We start from the raw sequence: 25,191 nt of genomic DNA, 5'->3' as shown, positions 1-25,191 counted from the left end.
CGTCTATCGTACTGGCATGGGGAAGGGGGTAAAAAGCACGGAGCACACGGTGCATTTATTTATTTAAATGCCGGCTTAACAACACTTCCACTGGGCGCTTTTCTCTTCTTAGGCGCTGCCAGGTCGTGAGATAAGTCATAAAACGGTATGTGCTGCATCACAAGATTAAAGCGCTTGGAAACCAAATCCCCAAACCACAGTTATCTCGGTGGAAATTACTCACTGTACAAATAATACATTGCTGTCCTTCTCCCTCTCGCTCCCACTCTGCTATCTGCTGTGGATTTCAACCACTCCTATTATCTTCTGACCGACTTGAAACTTTTAAACTCTCTGATCCTCTCAGCCACAGTACAGTTGCTCCGCCGCGCATGCTGTACGTGCTAGTGTGTATTCCTTATGCCTCGTCTGTCATTAGCTGTATTTTTACAGCCGCTCTGTGGGTTTGTTCTGTCTGCCCACAAGTGACTTTCCATTCTGTCAGCCCGAGATGGTGAAGTCATAGGACTCTGTCTGAGACAATGTAGTTTGAGCGTTAAAGCTGTGCCTGGGCTTGAGGCGGACAGTAGTTGTACCTCTATATTAATCCTTGCAGAGTTGAGCGCCAGATGGTTCGAATGATTTAGCCTTTTTTTTTTCTTTTTTTTTTTTATACTGCTTGACTCTTGAGGCTTGAGCCTTAATATAAAGCAGTAAATGCAGTCAACATGTCTCAAAGTGGACTTCAGGGCCCCAGATTAGAGAAAGTTGGCCAAGCTTAAAATGATGTCACCGTCAAGTTCCCCTTTTGTAATGTGGGTCTTCATTTTAGCCTTGCCAGCAAAGTGCTTTTAACTATCGCAACACATCGACTCCCAACTCCAGAGGCCAAATGTTGTCATTCTCTTGAGACTGTATAACAAGACACACAATATTAACACACAATACTTTTTGCTTTCAACCCAGTCTCAATTCTTTTATGTCTTACTTACCCTGAATTGTTATTTCACATTATTACTCTATTATTTTAACGTGACTTGCTTTGATTATTAAATCACAATGTGCAGCATGAAGTCATTGTAAAGATATTCCTGTGGTGGCACTTCACTGCAGTCCGCTGCCAGCGTGAAAGATTAAAGCACCTACGTTCTATATCATGGCCCTGTCCGTCACTGCAGGGTCACTGATTAACAATCAGTGTAAATTCAGATGGTCCTGTGGCTGCTGCTGCTGCTGCTGCTGCAGCTGGAGAGAGGGCTGGCCGAGGGATGGACCGACTCGTGCTGACGGAGCACTTCGGCCACATGGCAAAGGAATGTCCGCTGGCTCACTTTGAGGCTGGGTGTTTGCTGTGAAGGGCCTCAGGGGGTCTACACAGTGCCTACTGTTTGAAGCCACAAAGGTGCACCAAGCAGTCTGGCTGTGCAAAATACTTTTCCCCCCTCTCTTGTCATTTTTTTTTCTTCCCCCTTTTATTCATCCGCAGCTTTTTGTTTTTTACATCATCATCATCATCATCATCATCATCATCAGCGGCAGCAAAAACAGGATGCGAACACGCGGCCAAACAGGATATCGTGCAAATTATTTCTCTAATTTTAGCAGCTGGACAAATGCTGTCCGCTCGGGGAACGATTTAAAAAGTCTTCCCACGTATAAATCTACCAGAATGCTCACTGGGTGCCATACAGCGGCTCTCAGTAGACAGTTTCACTGGGATTTCTATTGGACTGTGTGTTGTTGTTGTGACACACAGGTCTGTCGTGTCGATTGGCGTCTGCATTACTTCACGTTATCTCCACTGTGATATCATTAGTGAGATAAGAACAGCAGCCGATCAGAGGGGAGGTCCGCTCCAGCCGGCTTGACCTCTGCTCTACACTGGTCCAACCCACTCAGCAGGACATTAAAATATCAAAGGCAATCTTCTTCACAGAAGCTGCGGCCTCCACCCACTTACACGCTTGTTGAGAGAACTTCAGCATTTTTATGCTTCAAAGTTGAGCTTGGACCTAGATGATTTGGCACTGCTTTGTTTTTGTTTCTTTGTTTCTTTTTCTTTTTTTAAGGGCTTGATCAGAGAAGAAAACTGGTCAGACCAAGACAAAGTACAGGTTTTAGTTAAAATGCCTTCCACACAGAGGGAATCATAGTGGCTGTAGTGATTTGGTAGCGGTGAGACAGCCAAACAGGCCCAATCTGAGCTAATCAAGTTGTTTCAGTGTGGCTCTGGAATTAGTCTCTTTATACAGGAAGAAACATTGTTGCTTTTCAGACAAATACCTTTCCGGTCTACTCGCTCACGGTCAGTGCTGTGGGCTCCCAGTACCAGCCGCCCAACAGAAACAAACTCGGGGCGCAGACTTACAATTGCAGAGAGACCACCGTTTACAGATTTTTTTTTTTTTTTTTTTGAAAATGTAATTCACACACTGTTAAAGCAGGGAAGCGCAGTTTGAGTTTGTGGTCCCTGTGTGTCTTCATGTAACACACCGGCCTCAATTGCCAAGAAATTTCATTTGCAGCACGTCATGCTTGAGGTGATATATGGCCCATAGCTCATAACTCTGCTGCAAAAACATACAAGTGAGAAGCAGCCAACAGATTTACAGTCCCAGCAAAGACCCGGGTAACACAACTGTGTACTTTTTGATTGCGGCTCTGTTTCGACTGATCGCTGAAACTTTTGACCCTTGAGGAGTTTGCAGGGCCAGTGAGACTAGTGGAGAAACCACAAATAGCCTCTTAATAATCCCATGCGCTTCTGATTCTGTCAAACCTTAAAATGCTTGATGGCCGTGTGATGATAACTGAGTCTTTTGTCTTTATTCTTATCCACCAGAATTTATCCCAAAGGCATTTTATGCCTCGTAAAATGATAATGTTGATGTCAGTGTGGGCGGGGCTACCTGTCTTTCAAAACATACGTTGAGTCATGTGAAATGCTCACGGCTCTCAGCAGAGCAGCTTCAAACCATGCAATTATTCGACTTTTAACGTTTCTAATGTGCAATCCATTCAGTATATGGAAAATACAGTCAGCCAACTGTGAGATGACATCACTCTCCTGCTCCCCATCCCCCCACCCCCCACATCCCAACTCAGACTGGGCATGGCGTTGCCGACCGAGCTGAGGGTGTAGCCACATCTGACGGAGAGCGAGCCCCAGTGCGCCGAAACCGCCCGCCGCAACAGGAGAAGATGGGAGAGACGGAGGAGGAGAGGGACAATGTGGGGAAGCTCTTCGAGAACTTTGTCCAGGCCTCGACCTGCAAGGAGACCCTCCAGGCCTTCAACGTCCTCTGCAGACAGCTGGACCTGGACCCGGCCGACAGCAGCACTTTCTACAGCAGTCTGAAGGAGAGGGTCACCACCTGGAAGGCTAAAGCTCTGTGGAGTAAGCTGGACAAGAGGATGTCCCACAAGGTGTACAACCAAGGGCAGGCCTGCGTGGGCACCAAGGTAGGTCGCATTGTTGTTTTAATAATCAGTCTAAAAAAAACCTTAGAGAGCATATTTCTTAAAATGTTGCCTTTGTTGTCAGCTTTTCATTTTAATTTGAAGTCTGTTTTTTCACCTCTCTGTGACTATGAAATATGCCATTGACTATCTGAGGGCTTAGTCACAGTACAAAATACACATGTCTTTATGACTAGCGTGTCAGAGTGCAGACAGAAGGAAAATGTTTCCACAAGCTGATTGTTGGACAATATGTTGTTACCTTTTAGAGACTAGCCATTGCCATATATGGCATCGCTGGACGTGTGTTGTGTTCTTTGTGAGGTGAAGGTAATGAATTGCATCACCTGGAACACATCTGAAAAAACACCCAAGGACTTGGCATGTGTCACTTCTTTCAACATTTTATGATTCAGGAAGTGTTCCAGTGACTTCACCTCTTGACTTTTATTGTTCAAGAACCAGAGCCTGCTTGTATCCCCTTTCCAGTCTATTGTATATCACGGCCACAGAACAAGTCATGATTCTGATAGTCTCTCACCTGCCAGCAGATACTCATCACTGTGACGGCTCATCACGCACACAGGAAATTAAAGAGATTCAGATATTGCTGTTCTCAGGCAGGTGCTGTATGTCTTCGTACAGTCAGCATCATTATTGTACGGACAAATTACCCCCTGCCAAAAACACCCCTGTATTTAACCTTTTTATGTTTCCTGCAGATTACGAAGGCAAAACCAAAAAACACATGTTGTACATTAAACATGTGTGACCAGATATGCCTGTAATTAAATAAAATGTATGACACAAGTGGAAAGTTAGTCGGAGCCTTTACAAAACCCAGCAGCCAAACTGAACCAAAAAACAAAACAAAACATGCCAATCACTTTCAAAGAGCAAATTACAGACAAGGAAGAAATTCCATAAACACATGTCACACAGTTAGCTATGCAGAAGAGTTGCTCCTGCGTGTGTGTGTGTGTGTGTGTGTGTGTGTGTGTGTGTGTGTGTGTGTGTGTGTGTGTGTGTGTGTGTGTGTGTGTGTGTGTGTGTGTGTGTGTGTGTGTGTGTGTGTGTGTGATTGTCCAAGGTAGGAAAACCTGGAGGAGTGTGTGATTACCTCTCAGGCATCGACCGCTTCCAGCTCCAAAGAAATTAAATTGCCGAGTGAAACAGACAGCATCACTCAGCGGGTAGGAATAATTGGAAGCTGTCATGGTCAGATTGTGCTCTGCTCTCACTGACGGCAGCCAGACCCGTTTGTGTGTGTGTGTGTTATAATTTGTGAACCCAGTTTAACAGGTTTAGCCTTATTTAAACTAGGGCTGTGCGTTAACACATTAATCGTGATTAATTAAATACAATCCATAACTTGTAATTTTTTTTTTAATCGCATATAAAACGTAAGCCTTTTTGTCCCTTTTACTAACCCGTAGTTGACCCGACTGGCCGATTTCTGGTAAGAAATACTTTACATTATGGTCCCCCATGACCCTGAGCTCAGGAAGAAGCGGGTATAGAAAATCAATGAATGAATGAATTTTACACATGCAATTCAAACTGATTAATCACAGTTAATTATGAAGATTCTGAGATTAATCATGATTAAAAGATAATCTTTTTACAGCCCCGATTTAAACCAATGTGAGAAGTCACTGATTGAGTGGCTCTGTTCTTGTCCATAGTGTAACTGCCTTGCGTTTAAAGAAAAAACAGAAATTGTTGCCACATTGTGTTGTTCTTAATTGTCTTGACTGTCCCCTTAGCTGTGTTAATTAAAATGTACAAAAGTGACTGCGTACCTCAATGGATGGATAGATAGATAGATAGATAGATAGATCTTCCCTTTCCAAAATGTGGCATTGCGTTGTTTCCTCCAGTTTCCCCACATACACAGTGTGAGCGAAATAAGAAGCCTTTTTGAGGTCGAGCCGACGACCTACTTTATTCGACTTCTCCTCAGCCCCGGGGGCGACCACAAGGTGATGACTCGCGTTTTTATGGTGACTCGGTTCTTTAAAGTGACACGTGTGTAATCACTCTGCAGCCGGCATCCATATTCCCGCTGTAGCAGCAGTCTTTTGAAGGCCGTGATGTCATCCTGTTTTATGGTGCCAGATTGCTGGTGCTCGCTGTGACCCTCACTCATAACAACTGTTTGTGTCTTCCTGGTGAGGTTTTACTGCCGAGTGCTGCAAATTAATTGCAAAGGATGGATTTTGGATTAATTGATCTCCTCTAAGTCAAACACATGGCTCCCTAAAGTTGTACCTTCATTGTTCATCCATCCAAACTTCTTGAAGTTGTGTTTTATTATTGGAATATAAAAAAAAAACTTCAGAATTCAAAATATATAACCACAAACTGACTTCATTAATAAATCATATTGTATTAATGTACAATGAAAAATATATATAGATCTATATAATTTTGAGCCGCCAAAGCAAACTTGGGTGATAAAACCTTGTTGATCTCTAACTGATGTCTATCTTACGCTGGAATAAACTTGCTGTCATAATAAAAAGCACAATTGTTTGCCGTGCTTGTCCTTTTTTTTGTTTCATGATTCTTTTAACGGTGAGTAGTGGAGGCAAGGTAGCGGGCCGAGGTGAAGCTGGGATAACAGCGAGGTCACAGGTGGAGCTGAGAGGAAACGTGTGTGTCCGGACCCCAGACACATGTGGGCCGAGCTGTCGGGGGTGGGGAGCACATGCACATTTGGAGTAAGATATTAGCAAATGGAAACTTCTTAGTGCAAACAGCCGCCAGTGACAATGAGATGGAAGCACTTCCATGAGATTGGGTGGGAGTGTGCTCATCCGCATGAACTCTGGACACTGCGGTGGAAGTGGAGGGACTCTGTCGCTGCCCTATTGGCCAGAAGGCGTGATGAGGATAAATGAAACAGGGAGGGGAAAAACATCCATCTTGTGTGTCCTGACTGCTTCAACAGCCTGGACATCTTAGAGCTCCTTTGTTAGAGGGGCAGAAAAATGAGGCCAAGGGCCAGGCATGTCTAGGCAGCCCCTCCACCATCTGTCTCTGTCTCTGTCTCTGTGTGTGTGTGTGCCTCACACCTGAGATTACCTCATCCCGATCACCTCAGGCAGTGTGAGATGACACATTGTGTTCCTCATTGCCCACATCCCTCCACGCGGCGAAACCTCAGCCACATGCTTCCAGCCTGAGACCGACGGAATGACTAAATCAGTGGTTGTTGAGTTTAGTGAGGAGCAAAAGAGCCTTTTAAGGGAAAGATTTAGGACGTCTGTCATCCACCTGCTCACTCACCACTTGCCGCTCTGTAAATGGCGCAAAAGTGTCCCCGTTTTTTTCTGGAGTGCGAGAGGAAAGACGCTGCAGACCAGCACTGGTTTGATTCATGCTGTCCTGATGGGAGGCCGTCCACCGCGTGGAGCGCAGCCTTCAGATCAGGCACTGTCTTATGCTTTTCATCACTTTCACATGTTCCGGGCAAACGGAGGTTCGTTGGCGCACGTTCAGCGGTTTCGTCATTCATCGTATGAGAGGGTGATGTCATGTTTAAACTACACATTTACAGCTATTAACTTCAAAGAACGGACCCTGGCCGTCGTATGAGTAACTCCTTCGGTATGTCGGTATCGTAATATCGGCCGGAGATGACGGATGCGATCATATTAACCCCACGCCGTTCAGTCTGCCGACCTGTTGTCATGTTTAAACCTTAGAGGAGCAATAAAGCGATGCCCTCCTTGAGACCCTCACAGTTCTGATGCTGTGCTAAGGCGTCAACATTTTTTTTTCTTTCATAAGAAGTTCATTTCTCCAAGTTGCCTCCGTGCCTTGAAAAGTTCTACGACAGAAATTTCTCCTTCTCTTTTCAGTGCCTCATCATCGGAGGAGGCCCCTGCGGCCTGCGTACCGCCATCGAGCTCGCTCTGATGGGCGCCAGGGTGGTGGTGATCGAGAAGAGGGACTCCTTCTCCAGGAACAACGTGTTGCACCTCTGGCCCTACACCATTCATGACCTGCGAGGCCTCGGCGCCAAAAAGTTTTATGGCAAATTTTGTGCTGGAGCCATTGACCACATCAGTGAGCATCTGCCGCCATGGAATTAAGAGCGTGGCGTTCGCTGTTGTTTGCTTCAGAGTGTCTAACGCTCTTGTGTGTCACAGGCATTCAGCAACTGCAGCTGATGCTGCTGAAGATTGCCCTCATTGTCGCAGTGGAGTTTCACATCAACGTGGAGTTTGTCAAGCTGCTCGAGCCTCCAGAAGACCAGGAAAAAGAAGGTAACCGGTGGCCGGTGCACTCTTGAACTGATAACTATCCTGCTTTTTTTTTTTATTTGCCTGCTTTACTTATATTTTTTCTCTTAAAAGGTAAAGTGTGTAATGTGTGGAGATTTGTAAAGGAAACAGCGACATCAAGTGGCTACATTTTAGAGGGACAGCGCTGTTTCACTCCCTGTCCCTCTCTCTAGCTTGCCAGTGAGCTACAGTTGCCTATGCACACAAACCTAGATACCTTGTCCACCTTTTTCTTCGTTTGGTTTGAGGATGCAAGCGTTCACCCTAAATACGAAACATGCTGTCAGGCAGGCTGGATTGTCCGCATGAGGCTTCCTTAGAAATACGGCGGCATGAGATGGCTACCTGGGAGCAAGAGCCTTGCTCTATGTAAATGATTATATATAGATAAGAACCATTCCAACATAAGGGTAGGAAAACCATGCATGCATAAGTGACAGAAGTAATGGGACGTGACGTCTGTCTGCATCTGTCTGCCTGTCGTGCAGCTGAGTCGAGGCTCTGCGGTAGCTTGGTACCTCTATTCTGAAGCACTTTTAAATTTTCTTGGAGTTTTTCCTTTATAAACAGCGCCCACTTCTTAATTTTCATGGCTAAGGTCAATTACACAGTTTAACCTTTCTGCTAATATATCTTCATCATCTCACAAAACAAACAAACAAAAACGGAAACCTCTCAAACGTGCTCAGCTGGGTGACCTCCCTGGCCTGCACTGCACCGCAAAACTTTGAGGAAGAAAGTAACTTGTTGTGTCAGGTGTTTTTCGCCTTCAGGCTGTAGCATCAGCAGCACCGTGATAACAAAAAGGGCCTCGCCTAAAATTAGACCGCAACTCGTTTGTCCTGCTCTGCTGCTGCGGACTTAGCTGTGCCCTTGACTTCGCGGAATGCCTTCTCCGAATGGCAGCGTTACACAACAGCATGCTGGGCTTTTCCATGCTGCCTCTCCAGTATCTCTGGTATTAAACTGGCAACTGGAGAGATAAGAGGCATTCTGTGAAGTGTTGCCACCTACCTAGCAGGAACAAACAAACAAACAACAAAAAGTTTTCCTGTTTTGGGTATAGTAGTGGCTGAAGTGGGACAAGGTTCCTTCATGACGTGTGATTGTTCATCCCTCTCTTCTGCCTCTGTCTTTGTTCCCGTGTCCTAGGGGTTGGGTGGAGGGCTGCAATCCGACCTGCTGATCATCCCGTGGCTAACTTTGACTTTGATGTGGTGGTCGGGGCTGATGGACGCAGGAACACTCTGGAAGGTGAGAAGAAGCAGCCAAGACCCCCAGGGTGACATTTTTTTTTTTTTTACCGTGTAAAGTTACTTTTGTCTGATAATAGGAAGGAGCATGTGGTTTCTGATCACTTGTCACGATATTCTGTGATTGTCTGATTTTGCGTGATGGTCTCAAAATATTTTTCCAACTCTTTGACTTTGAATATGGAGGATGTCCGCCCTGCCTGCCACTGACACAGTGCTCCAGGCTGGCCTGCTGTGGAGCTACATAACTCTGGTTGCCTGCCCAGCACCCTTTTGCAAGAACACGCCTGTCTAATCTCGAAAGGCTCTATGTTACGTCCTCCTGTTCAGGCTTGCCAGGTACACTGTCAGCGGAAGTGGTGCCACTCTTCAAGTCAGGGAATTGTTAAAATTGTTTGTTTTTTTATATTAAAGGTTTCATTGTAAGATACAAAAACGACACAATTTGGCTTTAATGTGCAGCTTTGAAAACTACAGACGTCTGCTGTCGTTGTGGGGTTTTGTTGTACTCTGACAGTCATCTGTGTATATTTTTAGTCTCTGAAGAATTGTGTTTAAAAAAAAAAAGAAGTTGTGCCGGGGAGTTCACCTCACTCAGATTAACGCCAGCTAAACTCTGTTTACTGGATCGTCCCAGCAGCCCATCAAGGCGGCTCTTGGACCTGAAGCTGGAGGCTATAAACAATTTCTGTAAACTAGAACACACGCAGTATGTGTCCATTTCACACTCACAGCATTCAAGAGACTATAAATCATGCGCTAAAGCGAGCACTAATGGAGCAGAATCGTCTTGGAGCAGCTGCTGATGTCATCGCGCTGGACGGAGTCCATCTCACTGTCTCGCTGTTTTCATTCTCTAAAAAAAAAAAAGTTTGTCATCTAGCAACCAATTTGCATCAGAAGAATAATCCTTAAAAGGTCATTCTGAGGCAGAGCAAGAGGTTTCGCTCACTCTCCAATTATGAAGCCCAGGAGAAAATGATCCCCCCCCCCAGCAGTCGGCTTGTTTTTCAGTGGAATGCCGTGGTATCAGATGGAAACAAACGCCCCTTGTGAACTTTGCTGACACAAGTTCATACACTTTGCTTCTTTTACTGTGTATGGTACAATGTGTATTTTTATTTTTTTTAAATTTCATCTACAGATGCAAGTGTAGAGTTTCTTCTTGTTTCTGAATCTGCAGCCACCAGCAGTATTGTTCGCTCTGTCACACAATAGCTGGTTTAGTCTGACTAACAGGGTTAGTAAGTGTGTTATTTGTGAAAGCAAATGGCTTGCAGTGTAGAGCAGCTTCAGCATCAGATCTAGAGAGAAACACTCCCATCAGATCTACATGGTTGTCAGCAGACGAGCTGGCGGCGCTGATTCTAATCGAGTGTCTCGCCGTTTCATTCCCTCTCCTGCTCTCTTTGTCTCTCTGCAGGCTTTAAAAGGAAGGAGTTCCGGGGGAAGCTGGCCATCGCCATCACTGCCAACTTCATCAACAGGAACACCACCGCCGAGGCCAAGGTGGAGGAGATCAGCGGCGTGGCCTTTATCTTCAACCAGAAGTTCTTTCTCGACCTCAAAGAGGAGACAGGTGGGAGAGGATGGAGAAGAAACTGCTTCTTTTTTTTTAAAAAAAAAAGTGTTTTGCTGACGTTGCGATCAGTAAGCACCAAAACAATCTTTACTTTAACTCTGCTAATCTGGAAGGAGCCCCACAACCTGCAAACCAATTACTTTTGGATGCAAGTCAGCAGTTAAAAAAAAAAGAAAAATACCTTGATCACCTTTTCTTTGCACAATTTTTGAACTCTTGGACATTATCACACCAGTGTTGTCATCATTGCAGGCATCGACCTGGAGAACATTGTGTACTACAGGGACAACACACACTACTTTGTCATGACTGCCAAGAAACAGAGCCTGCTGGACAAGGGAGTCGTCCTCAATGTAAGCAAAACGTGTCGCAGTCAATAAGACGTTGGGTGAACTCGCTCAACTGGAGTTTCCTCCTTCTACGTTGAAAGCTGTTAAAATTTTGAAGAATGGGGTCAAAGTTAAAGCAACTTTTTTTTTTTGAATAGCCTGTGTGTGGATTATTTAAGTATTGTTTGCAAAGGAAGAGAGAATTAAACGGTCGACTGATTAACTGATTAACTGGCTGCCCTCAGGAGGCCTGTTAGGAAAACAAATAGACCTGATGGATACAAGTGTTTGCAAACATCTGTTTGTTTAAGAAGATTAAATGTGAGCGCACTACTGATTTTTCCATCTGCAATAATGACAAACGTGCAGTTTTTTTTAAACAGACTTTTTCTTTAGAATTATTTTTTGAGTATATGTTTATGTAATAAACATTTTTTTTTTTTCAAAGTGCGGTGTCAGTAATACATATTAGCTATTAAACAAACCGCTTTAGTTATGTTGTGTAACTTGCGTCTGCGTGACTCAAACAGAACAGCACTTTGTATTTTGCCTGCTTCCAAGCAACTCTCAGACTGAACACACGGGAACTAAATCAAGCGCTCCCGCATTCTGGGTCAACTCCCCGTCCACTGTTCTGCTTCTGCTCAGGACTACGCCGACACCCAGATGCTGCTGAGCGGCGAGAACGTCAACCAGGAAGCTCTTCTGTGCTACGCCCGTGAGGCTGCTGACTTTGGCACCAACTACCAACTCCCCACTCTGGACTACGCCATCAACCACTGCGGGCAGCCCGACGTGGCCATGTTTGACTTCACCAGCATGCACGCCTCGGAGAACGCCGCCCTGGTCAGGGAGAGGTTCGGCCACCAGCTGCTGGTGGCTCTAGTTGGGGACAGTCTGCTGGAGGTGAGGAACGGTCAGCGAGAAACCCCACGGCCACCGTTTTGGTGTCTGGTGTCCTTCCAGCCTGTTTTTAACACGTATCCTGTTCAGAATTGGCATATTTTCCACAGCTGTTGGCGACGACTCCAGTGACATAGCTCACATTTACACACGCTGATCAAAGTTTATTTGAATGTTTAGTCTGACATACACTTCTGATACCAGACCCAAGAAAGGGGAAACATGAAAATAAGCAGAGCACCAAAAAAATGCGAGGAAAAGGGAAAGAAAATAGCGCTGTTGCATAACTTTTGATAAGCAATGAGGTCATTTATGTACTCGATGAACCTTCACTCCATCATGGTCTTTTATTAGTTTTGAATCCTCCTACAAAACGTTCCAGCCCGTTCACCCCTGTGCCGCTGGCATGGCCACGCCCTCTGCATTTCTTCGGATAAAACGCACGTCTCGCCGTATAAATGCCAGTGATCCAGATTCTGCCTGCGTGAGATCATTTCCCTCTTCCTGAAACGTGACGGCATGCGCCCAATAACATGTCCCGCTGGAAATAGTCTCCCTCCACTCCCCCCACCCATCTAACCGCAGTATTTTCATCACTGATCCAGAACCTTGTGTTTTGTCTCTGCCTGCTTGTGTTCTGTGCAGCCCTTCTGGCCCATGGGTACAGGCTGTGCCAGAGGCTTCCTGGCTGCCTTTGACACGGTGTGGATGGTGAGGAGCTGGGCTCAGGGTCAGACGGTTCTGGAAGCGCTGGCAGAAAGGTCAGAAAAACGAGTGGGAAAAAAGAAGAAGAAACTCATGAAATACTGAGATTTCATCAATGATGATGGATTTTTGTGTTTGTGTTGCTGCAGGGAGAGTATTTACAGGTTGCTTCCGCAGACGACACCCGAGAACATTGCCAAGAACTTTGACCAGTACACCATCGATCCCACCACTCGGTACCCCAACCTCAACTCTTCCTCAGTCAGGCCTCATCAGGTCAGAGCAGTGACTTCAAGCACCGGGTTCCGTGCCCCCCCCACCCCAGTAGTTCAACGCAGCCTGTGTAATCCTGTTTCTCTTAACCTGCAGGTGCGTCACCTATACGTGCGGGAGGGCCTGAGCTCCTGCACCCTGGAGCGTGCCGCTACCATACGTCGACCCGTCAACCTCAGCAGACGAGGTGAGTGCAGCGGAAACTTGCATGCAGCGCGCTGGATTTTTCCCGCTGGTTGAAAGGATGCAACGTGCTGACTCTGTGTGTTTTGTCACGGCGGCCTGATTAAAGCTTCCTGCGCTCTGTCAGGAGGTCAAGCCGATGCCCCGCGGCTGCCTTTTCTTTTTCGCTTTTTCTGTAAGAGGAAAAAAGCTTGACTTTTGCCTGAAACAAATTTGTCAGTAAAAAAAAAAAAAAGAAAAAGTAAACTTTCAACCTTCTTTGTAAACACTTAAGATGGTGCTTCAGGGTTCAGTGCAGGATCATGTGTGTACTGGCACACACTGACTTGTGTGCTTTAATGTATACCTAAGAAGGCTTGGACCCCCCAAAAAAAGAATGTTACATACCTCTGGAACCATCATCTCTTTTCATGAGCCTATTTACCTGCTTGCCGTGTGCCGGCGCTCGCTCGGGAGTTATTTCAGGAATTTCACAGACTTTCAACCCTGCTGTTTGATCGCAGAGTCCGAGATCAGACCGGCGAGGCTGCTCACCTGGTGCCAGAAGCAGACGGAGGGCTACAGGAATGTGACCATCACGGACTTGACGTCCTCGTGGAAGAGTGGCATCGCCCTCTGCGCCCTCATCCACAGGTTCAAACCGCAGCTGATGTACGTTCCGCGCATCAATCAATCCATCACAATTTAAAGAATAAAATGCTAAATTAGTGCAACATAATTAAAACACAAATGTAAAAGCAATAAGCAGCAACCCAGTCATCATGGTTTGGGTCACGCCAAAAACACCAGATCCTGCAGAGCTGCATCTGTCCAGAGGCAGTCACTGCAAATGATACCATCCTTCCTTAATGCATCCCTCTCGTCTCTTTTTTTCCGTTTGAAGTCCGTGAACTCCTTTGTAAGAAATGCCTGTAGGTACTCAGTGTTATTTATGCTCAGCATGAGCGCACGCCTTTAGTCTTTATGCTTCACCTCCTACGCTCGGCTTGTGAAACACTTGACTCCTCTTAGAGTGCTTATGGACGTTAAAGAGCTTAGGTTCTAGTGAGGAAGACTACACATTAGTTGCCAATTATTATTAAAAGAAAAAAGTCCTTCATGTCACAAAGACTACAAATTTAGTCTTTCTAGGAAAAAAAAAATCATAAAATAGGCTTTTAAAGGAAGTGCACCTTCAGCTTTCAGTCTTCAGGGTGCAACGGCACATCAGAACACTTTTCTAATTATATCCTACCACTGTTTAATTATTGCCTTCATACCTGGCCGCGTGCCACTACAATTTTGTGAGGTCCTGTAAGTTTCCAGGAACCTCTCCCCCCCTCCTGTCCCCACCTCACATTCCCCCTTCCATATGCACGGCTGTCAACCGGCTGCGAAGAAAGAGTGAAGCAGGTTCACAGAGGAGAGAGAAAAGGAGAAAGAGTGGGACTCTGCACTCACAGAATAACACCAGTTTGTGTGCGCCGCTGCTAGGTTACTGCTGTCTCCTTGAAATTATTTCTGATGGTGTCTGCACACCGTCAGTGCATGGGGGAGACGTCCAGGCTGTCTCCCCACCCGCCCGTCTCCTCCCATTAAAAGCAATTTGCTTTTAATTTCTGTTCCAGCCTCTCTGTGCGGGGTTCAGACATTCATCACGATAGCTCTCGGGCAGGAGCTCCATTCCTTTGCACCTCTGTTAGCGATTGTCACACACTTACTCTCAGCGTCAGTCACCTGACACCTACACAAAGGTATGAACGCTAGTCTGGAAATAATCCTTTGAAGAATCTCAGGAACAAAGCTGGCTGTTACATTCCTGTCTCATCATTCAGGGCATTGCACATCTACTTTAAAAAAAACAAAACAAGACAATGGTGATTTGTATTTCAGTCCCTCTAGGACAAACCAATAATAATTACCAGAAGTCAAAGATCGGAAATGAATTTCAGACTCGTGTGTTTCTATTTCCTTTTCTCTGCTAAGTTATTTAACTGCTTGACATACTTAAGGAAATATTTTTTTCTGTTCCCATCAGAGATTTTGACTCGTTGAATGAAGAGGACCATGCTGCAAACCTGCAGCTGGCCTTAGACGTCAGTGAGCGAGAGTTTGGGATCCGGCCGTTCACCTCAGAGAAAGAGATGAGTGGCGACCAGGAGCTGGATAAGACCACCATGATCACCTACCTGTCCAAATTCTATGAGCTGTTCAGGGGCACGCCTCTGCCTGCCTCAGGTATTCTGCGCCGCTTCAGCCCCCGTTCCATTCTTTTTAATACTGTTTCTATTGGCGGCGTGACTCACCACGTTTCCGGATGCGACCGATCTCTGCTGCTGTTCCGGATTCGCCTCCGATGATCCGCTTCATTCCAGTCTGACTAGACTCAGCTTGTGCCTGTCAGTGTAGTTGTGGACACCGGCCGTGGCTTTGTTTCAGACGCACTTTTAATTCACTTTGCGATTAAAATGTGTAAGAACATGAACGTAAATCCAGCAATAGAAGGCATTTAAAGCCCTCCTCGGTTTCCAGTTAGCGTGCACATGTAGCGGCGTCCTGTGAATCCAGCCAAGCTGCATGGGTGTGTCTCATAATTGCACCTGAGCCACTACAACATCCTGAGATTTCCAGCAAACCACCAGACAGCAGCTTGTTTCCGGCCCATCATTTGCTTCTGTTTATCAACTTGTTTTTTTAATTCTTCACCCTTCAGCCTGAAATTCTTCTGTTGTCCCGCAGAAATGTCTTGAGTGTTGCTGGGTAGCTTTTGGAGTACCTTTGCACGAATACGGAAACTCTCTATCTCGCTTACAGACTCATGTTCTGTTGCAGGTTACAGAAGAGTTGATGAGAATAATGAAGATTATTCATCGAAAGAGGTCCGAAGTCATAATGTCCTCAATCTTGCACAACTCAGAAAACGGACACCAAAGGTCAGTCCACGCAGAAGATGACATCAAAATAAACGAATGTGGCATCTGATTTAAAAAATACATATATATTTAGCAGTGCACATATTAAAATAGATTTTGAGTCATTGTGAAATAAGATTCAAACAAAGCTGTGTTCTGAAAGTATACAAAGATGCTTTGCGATACTTATTTTTGAAGCCTCGATTTTCACTTTTATTTGCTTTTTGTTACTTTACAGGAGGAAAAGGTGTCAGAGGGTCCAGATCCCGTTTACAAAAGAAAGAGGAAATTTTGCAGCTACCTGGAGGAGGTTTGACCTTAAAATGCTTGAATGAATAACTCTCCACAGAATATGTATAAACAAATAACTGTGTTATTTGTGCCCTGTTCAGGCCACCAATCTGTCCAGCAATGGCTCCTCGCCACGAGAAAGCCAAGAGCCCAAAGAAAACAAAGTACGCTCAATGGCTTCCCAGCTGCTGGCCAAATTTGAAAACAAGCAGAGTCACACCATCAGGAAAACACAGGTAAACAGCAACTAGTTGAATAAAAGTGGACGGATTCATTTCGCATGTTGGGTTTTCAATTTTTCCTGCGATCTTGAAATATGTGCCTCCTCATCTATCTTCCATTGAGCTATTTAAAGCTAAAATAATCAGTCATTACATAGAAGATATAAGGGTCATTTCCCCTCGCTGCCGCAAGTATGACCAGTCTGTTCCGTCTACGGCTCAGCGGGCTGCGGTCTGTGGTTTCAACTGACCGTAACTCTTTCTCTGTGCTGATGCCTTCAAATCTGTGTCTGCTGTTTCCTACTTTCTGTTCAACCTTTTCCACTTGCTGTCTTCTCTTTAATAACTGCCTCCTTATCCTTTTTCCCACCTTGAAGAGTTCCTCCCCGCTGCAGACTCTCGATGTGAACGAGAGTCCGCAGACTAGACTCAGGCCTCCGGTTCCACCTAAACCTTCCCCTGAGAAACAGGTAGAGTCCCGAGCTGCACGATGGCAGTTCAGAGGCACAAAAAACGAAAAAAAAAAAAAGCATGAGGACCGTTTTTAAGACTGCAGACTGTCTTTAAAGCTCCACATAAAACAAAAAGGGTTCTGAAGACATATAAAAGAAACAGACATCTGGATTCACATACCATTCTTTTACGTACGTCCAAGAAATGGAACCCTGCGCTGTATGCAAGCCTTGAATTATATGATTTTACAAAAACAGATGTCTTGTTACCGTGTGTCCATACTGGTGGTTTTATATGTTTTTGTCCCAACTGACTGAGTTATTTTAATTATAGAGTTTAGTTACAAAGCAGAGTTTAGAGCTAAAAACTCAAGAAAATACGAAAAGAAAAAGCTGTTGCACTTGCATTTCCAGCAAACTCGTAACAACACTGCCTCTCCTCCCACAGTCGCTCTAAAAAAACTTATCTCTGAGCCAATTAAGATCCCTGGTTTGGCCAAATGTGGTGAGTTGGTGAACCAATTTCCACAGCCCATACATGCAATTGCATGCTGGCATGAACCCTGCTCTGTGGTGGGGTTGTGCTGTAAGTCCCTTAGAGGTGCGAAACCACCAGTGTGCTGCATCAGTACAAAGGATTAAGAGGCTTTCAGTGAAATTGATCTTAAATTAAACTGCAGCTCAGGCAGTAATCACTCTCTCTATATACATTTACATCCATATTTGCTTCCAGTTTGAAATGCGTATCAGGAACGCAGCGCAGGACTTAGTCCACCTGCCGCCACAGGCTCTGTACAACCCCCAACAGCAGTCCCAGGCCCCGCATCCCTTTTCCCTAGTGAGGCTCAGGCCCGTTGAGCAGAAAGACAGTGAGAGCCAGTTCCAGCCTCTACCTGAGGACCTGGACGCCCCTGCGCCCCCTCCGTCCTGCCACTCGGCTATCCACTTCATGTCCAGAGTCCTGCAGCGCCTCAGGGAGGTGGACCAGCAAGTCTCCGAGGTGATGGCTGTCTCCTCTTCCTTCCATCCTTTCTCTTCTCTCTGTCTCCTCTTTAACAGTCCTCTACATCTATATACACAGCCAGGCTTGTGTGTTAGTATGCGACAAAAGGAAATCTGGCCTTTAGACCTGGCCTGACCTGAGACAGGCACACATGAGGATTGTGGGCCAGGCTGGGAGCCGCTCAGTTGCAGGCTGCTGCCTGAAAATGATTCCGATTGTACTAAAAGCTCATCTTCCTTGTTCAGACCAGCACTTCAGAAATGGTAGCACTGACTCTGCAGTGCATGCAGAGTTTGATCTTATTTTAAGCACCTGGAAAAACTATATGAATTCTCATTCTGTTCCCGTCACTTTATCTGCATCATAATTGGATTGGCTTGAACAATTTGACCTTTCCGGTTCTCTCAAACGCCCCATCTCTCTGAATCCTGGGCGCTGGCTGGTTCTGAACATCTTGCCTGTGATTTCTCAGACAGGTCTGGTCTTGGTTTTCCCCTCTCAGTACATCAGCGGTGAGCACTTCAAATGAAGTGGGAGATTAATTTAATAAGCCGGCCTCAGTCTCGCACAGTGATGTCATTGTTCCCCTGACAATACACACTGAGCTGTCCAAGCCCGCTTCTCTTTGTGGCCGAGAGAACAGGAGGATCTCATTTATTAGCTGCGTGTTGTGTGTTAAACGGCTATTAGTCTACCTAATTATGTGTACTACACGCACACACACACACATACACAGATACACACACACCAAGGAGCTTTTGGCGGAATTGTTCCTCATCATGGCGAGGAGACGGGACTGATGGCGCTCCCTTTGTTTCGTCTACCCCATGTCACTCTGCAGAGGAAAGCTCAGGCACAGCACGCCAGAGAGTTTCAAAGTAAGAGTATCAAGGAAAAAGCCGTTCACCTCAGCGGCTTGTTCTCAGAGGACAGCTCGGCTGTGAAGGTGACTATGTCAAGCGTGTGACCTTTTCACCCGGCCTGCTGGCCATGTGCTTCCCTCCGGCCGCACCTCCCACCGCCTTGTTTACTTGCACGCAGAAGCACTTGTTGTGGCAGATGTCACGAACATGCATGCAGCCTGTTTTGTCCAGTGTGTTTCTTTCCTTTTTCTTGATTTAAATACGGCTACAGTTTGGTGGTTGGGTTCGTTAGTGTCCAGCTCCCGCGATATGTTTTGCAACGTTTTTTCAACTGCAAAAGTTGGGAAACCAAATCTCTAAAAAGCTGAGACTCTTCTTGCATCTTTTTTTGTTTATTTATAAACAGTTGAAAGGCTCAGCTAAACACTTTTTCATCAACCGATTAGATCATCAGCAAGAATGATCAGATATCCTCCACAATAAACTGTTCATTTATTTTATACATTGGTCTAAAATATACAACTAATCAAGAATATCTGGTCTTGTTTTGATTTGTTTTTCACTGTTTTTGTCAGAGTGTTTATACAAGGCATCCTTTAATCATAACATTTATTTATTTTTTTTGCCCTAAGCATTGCCATTTTGCACGGGGAGCGTTGCTCTTAAATGCTGTTTTCTGCCTCTTGTGCTTTTAATTAGCCAAATTGCTCACAGTGCAGAAGTGTGTGTTTTTGCGGTGGCACTTTGTGGCTTTGCCTGCTCCACCTACCTCAAACTGCCTGCTCCAACTCAATAGCCAGATGTTGGAGCAGTGCAAGTGAAAGAGAAGCTCCTGCTGCCCTTTATAAATCACCCTTTGTTTTGTTTTGTTTTCGTCTTCTCATTTTTCATTTAAATGTGATCCTGGAAATTCAACAGGGAAATTATTCAGACAACAGGAAATTGCCTGAGAAAACATTTGGGAAGTGGTCTGGGTTTGAAAACCTCTGTTAACAAAGTTGTGTGTTCTTAACTTATCAAGTTTACAAAGCAGTAACTCCTGAACACGCATTCACTGATGGTTTGGGAAAAATAGTTCTTTAACGCCACAAGCGGATGTTGAACTACTGACCCTCCAGCCTCAGTCCTTCAATCAGTGATCTGCATGATTTCTCTTCTTTGTCAACACCCTGTGTGTTTGTTTCCAGATTGCCTCAGTCCGCCGAACGTTCCCCACGTCCGGCGACAAGTGCCACTCGTGTGAGCGGCGGGTTTACATGGTGGAGAGAGTTTGCGCAGAGGGCCTCTACTTCCACAGGGAGTGTTTCCGCTGCTCGACCTGCGGCTGCACGCTGCGTCTAGGGGGACACGCCTTCGATTCCAAACGCGGTACGTACCGCCATCCACATTCCGGAAATGGTTTCTGCGCTCAGAGTTGTCCGCTGCCCCCAGTGGCGGAGCCAGAAATGATTCCTTGGGGTAGCCAGGTTGAGATGTTGACTCACATGGGGGTCGGCAATAAGTAGATACCTGAAATGACGACATGACTGTTCTTATTGGTCAATTTTTTTTACTGTAGTTGTTTTAAATATTTTCAGTGTAACTTTATGACAATCCGCCTATGGCCAATCATCAAGTCAGAAATACATTATACAATACAATACAATATAATAACAATACAGCCCTAAATTGCTCCCAAAGGGTCTGGCAGCGCTTTGCATGGCAGCAGGTTTGTGAATGTGTTTGTGAATAGATAAATGAGAGGCCATTGTAAAGTGCTTTGGGGTACCATGAAGGTGCTGGAACACGCTATATAAGTGCAGTCCATTTACCATTTACATTATACATATTAAATACTGGGCGACGCAGTGGTTAGCGCCGCCTCGCAGCCTGGAACCTTTCTGTGTGTAGTTTGCATGCTGTGTCTGCATGCATGTGAGCTGAATTGGTAACTCTGAATTGACTGTGTGTGTATGTGTGTCCCTGCGATGAACTGGCGACTTGCCCAGGGTGTCACACTGCCAGACCCCCGCAACCCTGAGTTCAGGAAGAAGTGGGTGTTGAAAGTGGATGGATGGATATTAAATACTTGCATACATTAATACATGTTGAAAATAAATACTGTCAATCAACAAATATTTGACTGACTGTCCTTGTGCTCCCGCAGGAAAACTCTACTGCCAGCTCCACTTTGATCAGCTCAACAACGGGACGAAGCCACGCAGCAGTTTGCCCCATAATCCGCGGGGAGCCGGCGTGCACGCGCAGCGCGACGCCGACGCCGGAGAGGGGGTCCGGAGCTCGGAGGCGGCCGGCACGTCCCCCCCACAGAGTCCACCGCCGGCAGGTACCTTCCGCAGCTTGGTGCGCCAACACCTGAGCTGGCCCCTGCGCGTGACGCGCGCCGCGTGCAGCGCCCCCCGGCGGCTGTGCAGCGGTGTGCGCTCGGCGGCGAGCGCGCTGGCCGCCCACGTGAGGGACAACGCGCAGGACTACGCGTCCCTGTACGAGCTGCTGAGCGTGAGCGTGCCCCTGCTGCTGGTCCTGCAAGAGGTGCTGCTGCAGGTGTACGCCGAGGCCGTGCCAGAGGAGTCCGGCTCCATCCGGCCGCTGCTGAGCTGGCTGCAGGAGAACCTCGGCCACAGGCTCATCTAGCGGAGGGCCCACGGTGCCGCTGTCCTGATCCAGCCTGGCTGTGGCCGAGCAATCAGCCACAATCAGTGCAGTCGTGCAGAAGCACCATCTGTTTTTGTTTGTTTTTTTTGCTTTTAATGTTTACTTGCCGTTTAATAATGCTGCCGAGAGTCGGTTGGCTCTCAGTGTTGACGTAAAAGAGACACTGTAAGTTGCCCCTGCAACATTTGCAATTTTCTCTGGATGGGTTTAAAAGTAAAGGCCCCCTTGAAAGCTGTACTATTTAATTTGTTTTGCAGTGTTTTTGGTTTTTGAAATAACGATTAAGCGCACCAAATGTAAAAAAATAAAAAATAAAAAAAAGAGAGAGAAAGAAAGACGAACGGGCCTCAGTCAGCGGATTAAACTGCTGTAATGTCTCGCCAAAGCTGCCACACAGACTCACCTCTGACAAACAGTCCTGTAATGACGGACGGTGCCGTTGAAACAGCTTTAACTCTGAGCTTCTGACCGACAGACTTGATGCACTTTATGTCTGAGCTGTGCCTCGTAAACCGTGTGCAGAATCTTGCGCGGCGGGTTAAAGCCTCTCCTGCCGTTTGGTGCCTTGCTATTTTTACGCACAGACCAACGTGCAGAGGTCGTCACTGTCTCTGTTGACTTCGCTAAAACGCCAAAGAAACCCTTGACGTGTTGCCCCGTATGCATCCTTTCCCACTGTTTAGGTTCTACTTTGCTGCCATCTACTGTTGACTTCTGAAAACAACCATCAGGGCCTCTGGCTCTGTTAAAACGATGATGGTTTACACATTCATCTGGGATGTATTTCCACATCTACTGTAGACGGCAGGAGCCGCTGAGTTGCTGTTGCGACTTTAGTTTAACGAATGTTATTGAAAGACCAACTGCGTATCTCTGGACCTGCCTTGACTGGAAACCAGTGTTTTCCTAAAGAAAAAACACCACCTAGTGGTGCTCTCAAAGCACTTTAGGTTCTCAAAAGTATTTTGCCTATTTTTCCTTTCGTGTGTAAGTTATTTAAAAATATTTGTCATAAATCGTTGGCTGTTGTGCTCAGTGTTTACTGTTTTTTCTGTTATCATTTTTTTTTTTTTTTTTTTTATTTTGATTTACAAAATCCTGCTGCCTGTAATAATTAAATTCAATTTCTGAGTTTGACCTTTGTGCAGTAAATGGGTGGAGGAGGTCAGTGTTTTAGACCAAATATCTTTATACTTAATTGACCGAGTTTATGCATGTTTTTATTTCCTCCAAATATTTTCTTTTTTGACAAAATGTACATTGGTGCTAACATAATTTTCATTATGAATGTCAGTGTTTTGTTCCCATAAACATTTTCTCTTGTCATTTACGTCTGAATGTCCTCTCCTGTCTTCCTCCCGTTCAGCTGAAGATCTTTATGAGGCCCGCGCGTCGGCCGCTTGGTTAGGAGATATGGCGTTTTGAAGGTGATCACGTGCATGGTCACGCGGTCGCACTCACCTCGAAACCCCCCCCCCCCCCCGGACATAAATCACTCACCAAAACTGACCCGACGGCATTCGCAGCACTGCAGGAGCTCTGCTGTTGAAGTGGTGGTGGTGGGGGGTGGGGGGGGTGGGAGGGGTGGGGGTGGTGGCTGATGAACAGCTTGACTCTGTGTCAGTGAGTGGGTGGGAATGAACTAACGGAGCATGGTTCCTTCACTTCCTGCTCACATTAACCAGGTGGCTAACTGCAAATCAGAATAAATGGCAGCCCAAGCACCAGTTGAGTTGAGCATGCGACCGAGTTTGGTGTAACGTCGACTCTATTAACAACTGCTTCAAGGTTGCAGGTGTTGTGTGTTCAGAGATGATGCCCTGCAGGTCTTGGTTGTAAGCAAATGTTGCCTTGCTGGTTTCCAAACAGTCTACGCATTCTGACCTCTGACCTCTGACCCCTGACATCAGCAAAGCATTTTCCTCCACACAAGTGTCACTCACGGGTATTTTTTTTTTTTTTTGTCTTTTTTTGGACAACCATCTCTGTAAACCCCAGGAGATGGTTGTCATGTGGTGGAAATCTCAGTAGTTTAGCGGTTTGTGAAATACAAATAATATATTGAACAACAACATGCGTTAAAGTGCTGGTTCAGAGTAACAAAAATCTTTTCCATACTGTTTTTCAAGGTCTACAACAAAGTGTCAATTGAGAGAGAAGAGGGATTCAAAGACCTTAACGTGCTAAAAAAAAAAAAATTAAAAGGAAACTTTGACGGCTTAGTTTCCTCTCTGCATACCAAGAAATCTTTCTCCGAGTGGCATTTATGGCTCCAGACGCCTCCTCACTGAGGTGAAGGATTTGATGGCTCACTGAAATGAATGCCGGAAACATCTTTTCTGAGGTGACCTGATGATGGAGTCTGTGGACGAGATTCTGTAACTCTCTGCCTCTCGGAAGTCTAAAAAAAAAAAAAACCCCTCCACTGTCTTTGAATGCGTTGTTGATGTTCGAGTTGAATTCCCAGAGCAGTGTTTAAAATGGATGCATTAACAAGCAAGAAAGAATATCCCTGATCATCCGCATGATTCCTTCTGTGTGTGAGGAGATTCATCACCAGCAGAGGCTTTTCACTGTGGCTGGGCAGACACAACAATTTATTTTCCTTCTTGGCCTTCTAGTTTCATGCCGTTTTTTAAGTTTTTGAGCGGCGCAGCACTCAGAGCAACTTTTTCTGTGTGTCATTTGATATTTCTGCTGCACGGCAGGACTAACAGCCGTTCATCAAACACATTGTGGGCATTTCTCTGCCTTCTCCTCACTGACAGAATGTAAAAAGTACTTCTCCATTGTGCTGCAGGCTGCTCAGGAATGCACTTAGAGCTGACTACCTTTCCCATAACCTTTGTTCCATGAATCCTGCTCAAAAAAGTCCTTGACTTCACTGTCATTGTGCTGAAACTTCTGGACGCGTGATTGTTGTTTGGTCGTACTGTAAAGAAAGAAAGAAAGAAAGAAAGAAAAAAGCACGAGAACGGCAGAACTGGGAGCTTTTATTCAGTCACGACAGTATTCATCTCGCTGAGCTAAGGATGAAAACATGTCGGCCTTTATTTTGTTTATTTTGCTCGCACACCGAGAAATGCCTTTTCTAAACCGCTCAATTCAGCGTTTTCAGCTGTGTGGAAGCTGAACTCGCACAAATATGTCAGAACTTTTCTCAAGAGTAAATTTGTCCTTTCGAGAAAATGCTGGAGCCCTTTGTAGATGTCCGCAGCTTTCATGAGTTTATGAGTTACAACTATCACAACACAATGTGCCACTGAGTCGGTGAGCAGTGAGATTTGTTTGTTTGTGTGTGTGTGTGTGTGAGAGAGAGAGAGCTTCCCAAAGTTTGATGCCGCTGTTTTCCGTTTGCTTGACAGTCAACAGCGGCTGCCGCCAAGAACCTCTCCACCCACTGAGGACCGTGACATTTAGGATTCTGATGTTTGTGTGTTTGGAAAGGTGTTTTAGTTGTTCTATGTCTTCAGTGCAGTGCCTTACTATGACTGATACTGTCCTTACTACATGCAATGTGTCAAATAAATGTGTGTATTAGAAAGCCATTGGCGTGGTTCCGTTTCCATTAATTGTTAGTGCCGTGACGGCGGACATATTCAATTCATTTGTTTGTGTTTTGTGTCCTGTAGTAAAAGTGACAATACACACAAAGAGTGAAGGTAATGTTTTCATTTTTGTGATTTGTGATTCCTGTACCAATTCCTCTCTGGTCATATTTTCTTTTGCTATTTTTAAAAAAAAACAACAACAACAAAAACTCAGAAATAAAACCCAACAATGTGGAGAACATCAAAGATGCAACTTTCATTCAGTTCATACATACAGACAAATTGCTTTGTGGTGTAACAGCAGTG

The 25,191-nt window shown here is 45.6% G+C and overlaps 1 protein-coding gene across 7 annotated transcripts in view; it reads left to right on the top strand.

Moving 5' to 3' along the window:
* Nucleotides 1–24,882, top strand: part of mical2a (microtubule associated monooxygenase, calponin and LIM domain containing 2a) — a 29,179-nt gene extending 4,297 nt beyond the window's left edge. Inside the window, exons 2-23 of one of the 7 annotated variants that reach the window (XM_076022687.1) lie at nucleotides 3,085–3,441; nucleotides 7,305–7,512; nucleotides 7,596–7,712; nucleotides 8,883–8,984; nucleotides 10,407–10,562; nucleotides 10,818–10,918; nucleotides 11,543–11,800; nucleotides 12,443–12,558; nucleotides 12,652–12,778; nucleotides 12,872–12,962; nucleotides 13,462–13,609; nucleotides 14,976–15,175; nucleotides 15,770–15,870; nucleotides 16,088–16,159; nucleotides 16,242–16,376; nucleotides 16,739–16,831; nucleotides 17,547–17,813; nucleotides 18,658–18,762; nucleotides 19,867–20,047; nucleotides 20,826–21,005; nucleotides 22,701–22,761; nucleotides 24,700–24,882. In XM_076022687.1, the coding sequence (XP_075878802.1) occupies nucleotides 3,181–3,441; nucleotides 7,305–7,512; nucleotides 7,596–7,712; nucleotides 8,883–8,984; nucleotides 10,407–10,562; nucleotides 10,818–10,918; nucleotides 11,543–11,800; nucleotides 12,443–12,558; nucleotides 12,652–12,778; nucleotides 12,872–12,962; nucleotides 13,462–13,609; nucleotides 14,976–15,175; nucleotides 15,770–15,870; nucleotides 16,088–16,159; nucleotides 16,242–16,376; nucleotides 16,739–16,831; nucleotides 17,547–17,813; nucleotides 18,658–18,762; nucleotides 19,867–20,047; nucleotides 20,826–21,005; nucleotides 22,701–22,759 (3,078 nt within the window). In that variant the 5' untranslated portion in view covers nucleotides 3,085–3,180 and the 3' untranslated portion in view covers nucleotides 22,760–22,761; nucleotides 24,700–24,882. Of the gene's footprint in view, nucleotides 1–1,191; nucleotides 1,382–3,084; nucleotides 3,442–7,304; nucleotides 7,513–7,595; nucleotides 7,713–8,882; nucleotides 8,985–10,406; nucleotides 10,563–10,817; nucleotides 10,919–11,542; nucleotides 11,801–12,442; nucleotides 12,559–12,651; nucleotides 12,779–12,871; nucleotides 12,963–13,461; nucleotides 13,610–14,975; nucleotides 15,176–15,769; nucleotides 15,871–16,087; nucleotides 16,160–16,241; nucleotides 16,377–16,738; nucleotides 16,832–17,546; nucleotides 17,814–18,657; nucleotides 18,763–19,866; nucleotides 20,048–20,825; nucleotides 22,401–22,700; nucleotides 22,762–23,463 lie in introns of those variants that run through there. The other 6 variants (XM_076022697.1, XM_076022670.1, XM_076022661.1 and 3 more) reach the window with 6 other exon arrangements.
* Nucleotides 24,883–25,191: the final 309 nt, after the last annotated feature.

Source organism: Nelusetta ayraudi, unplaced genomic scaffold, assembly GCF_046127955.1.
Source record: "Nelusetta ayraudi isolate G7.1 ecotype Tasmania unplaced genomic scaffold, CSIRO-AGI_Nayr_v1 ptg000002l, whole genome shotgun sequence".
Taxonomy (NCBI): Eukaryota; Metazoa; Chordata; class Actinopteri; order Tetraodontiformes; family Monacanthidae; genus Nelusetta; species Nelusetta ayraudi.
The sequence above is the reverse complement of the archived record's forward strand: the minus strand, read 5'-3'. Positions and strand labels throughout refer to the sequence as shown.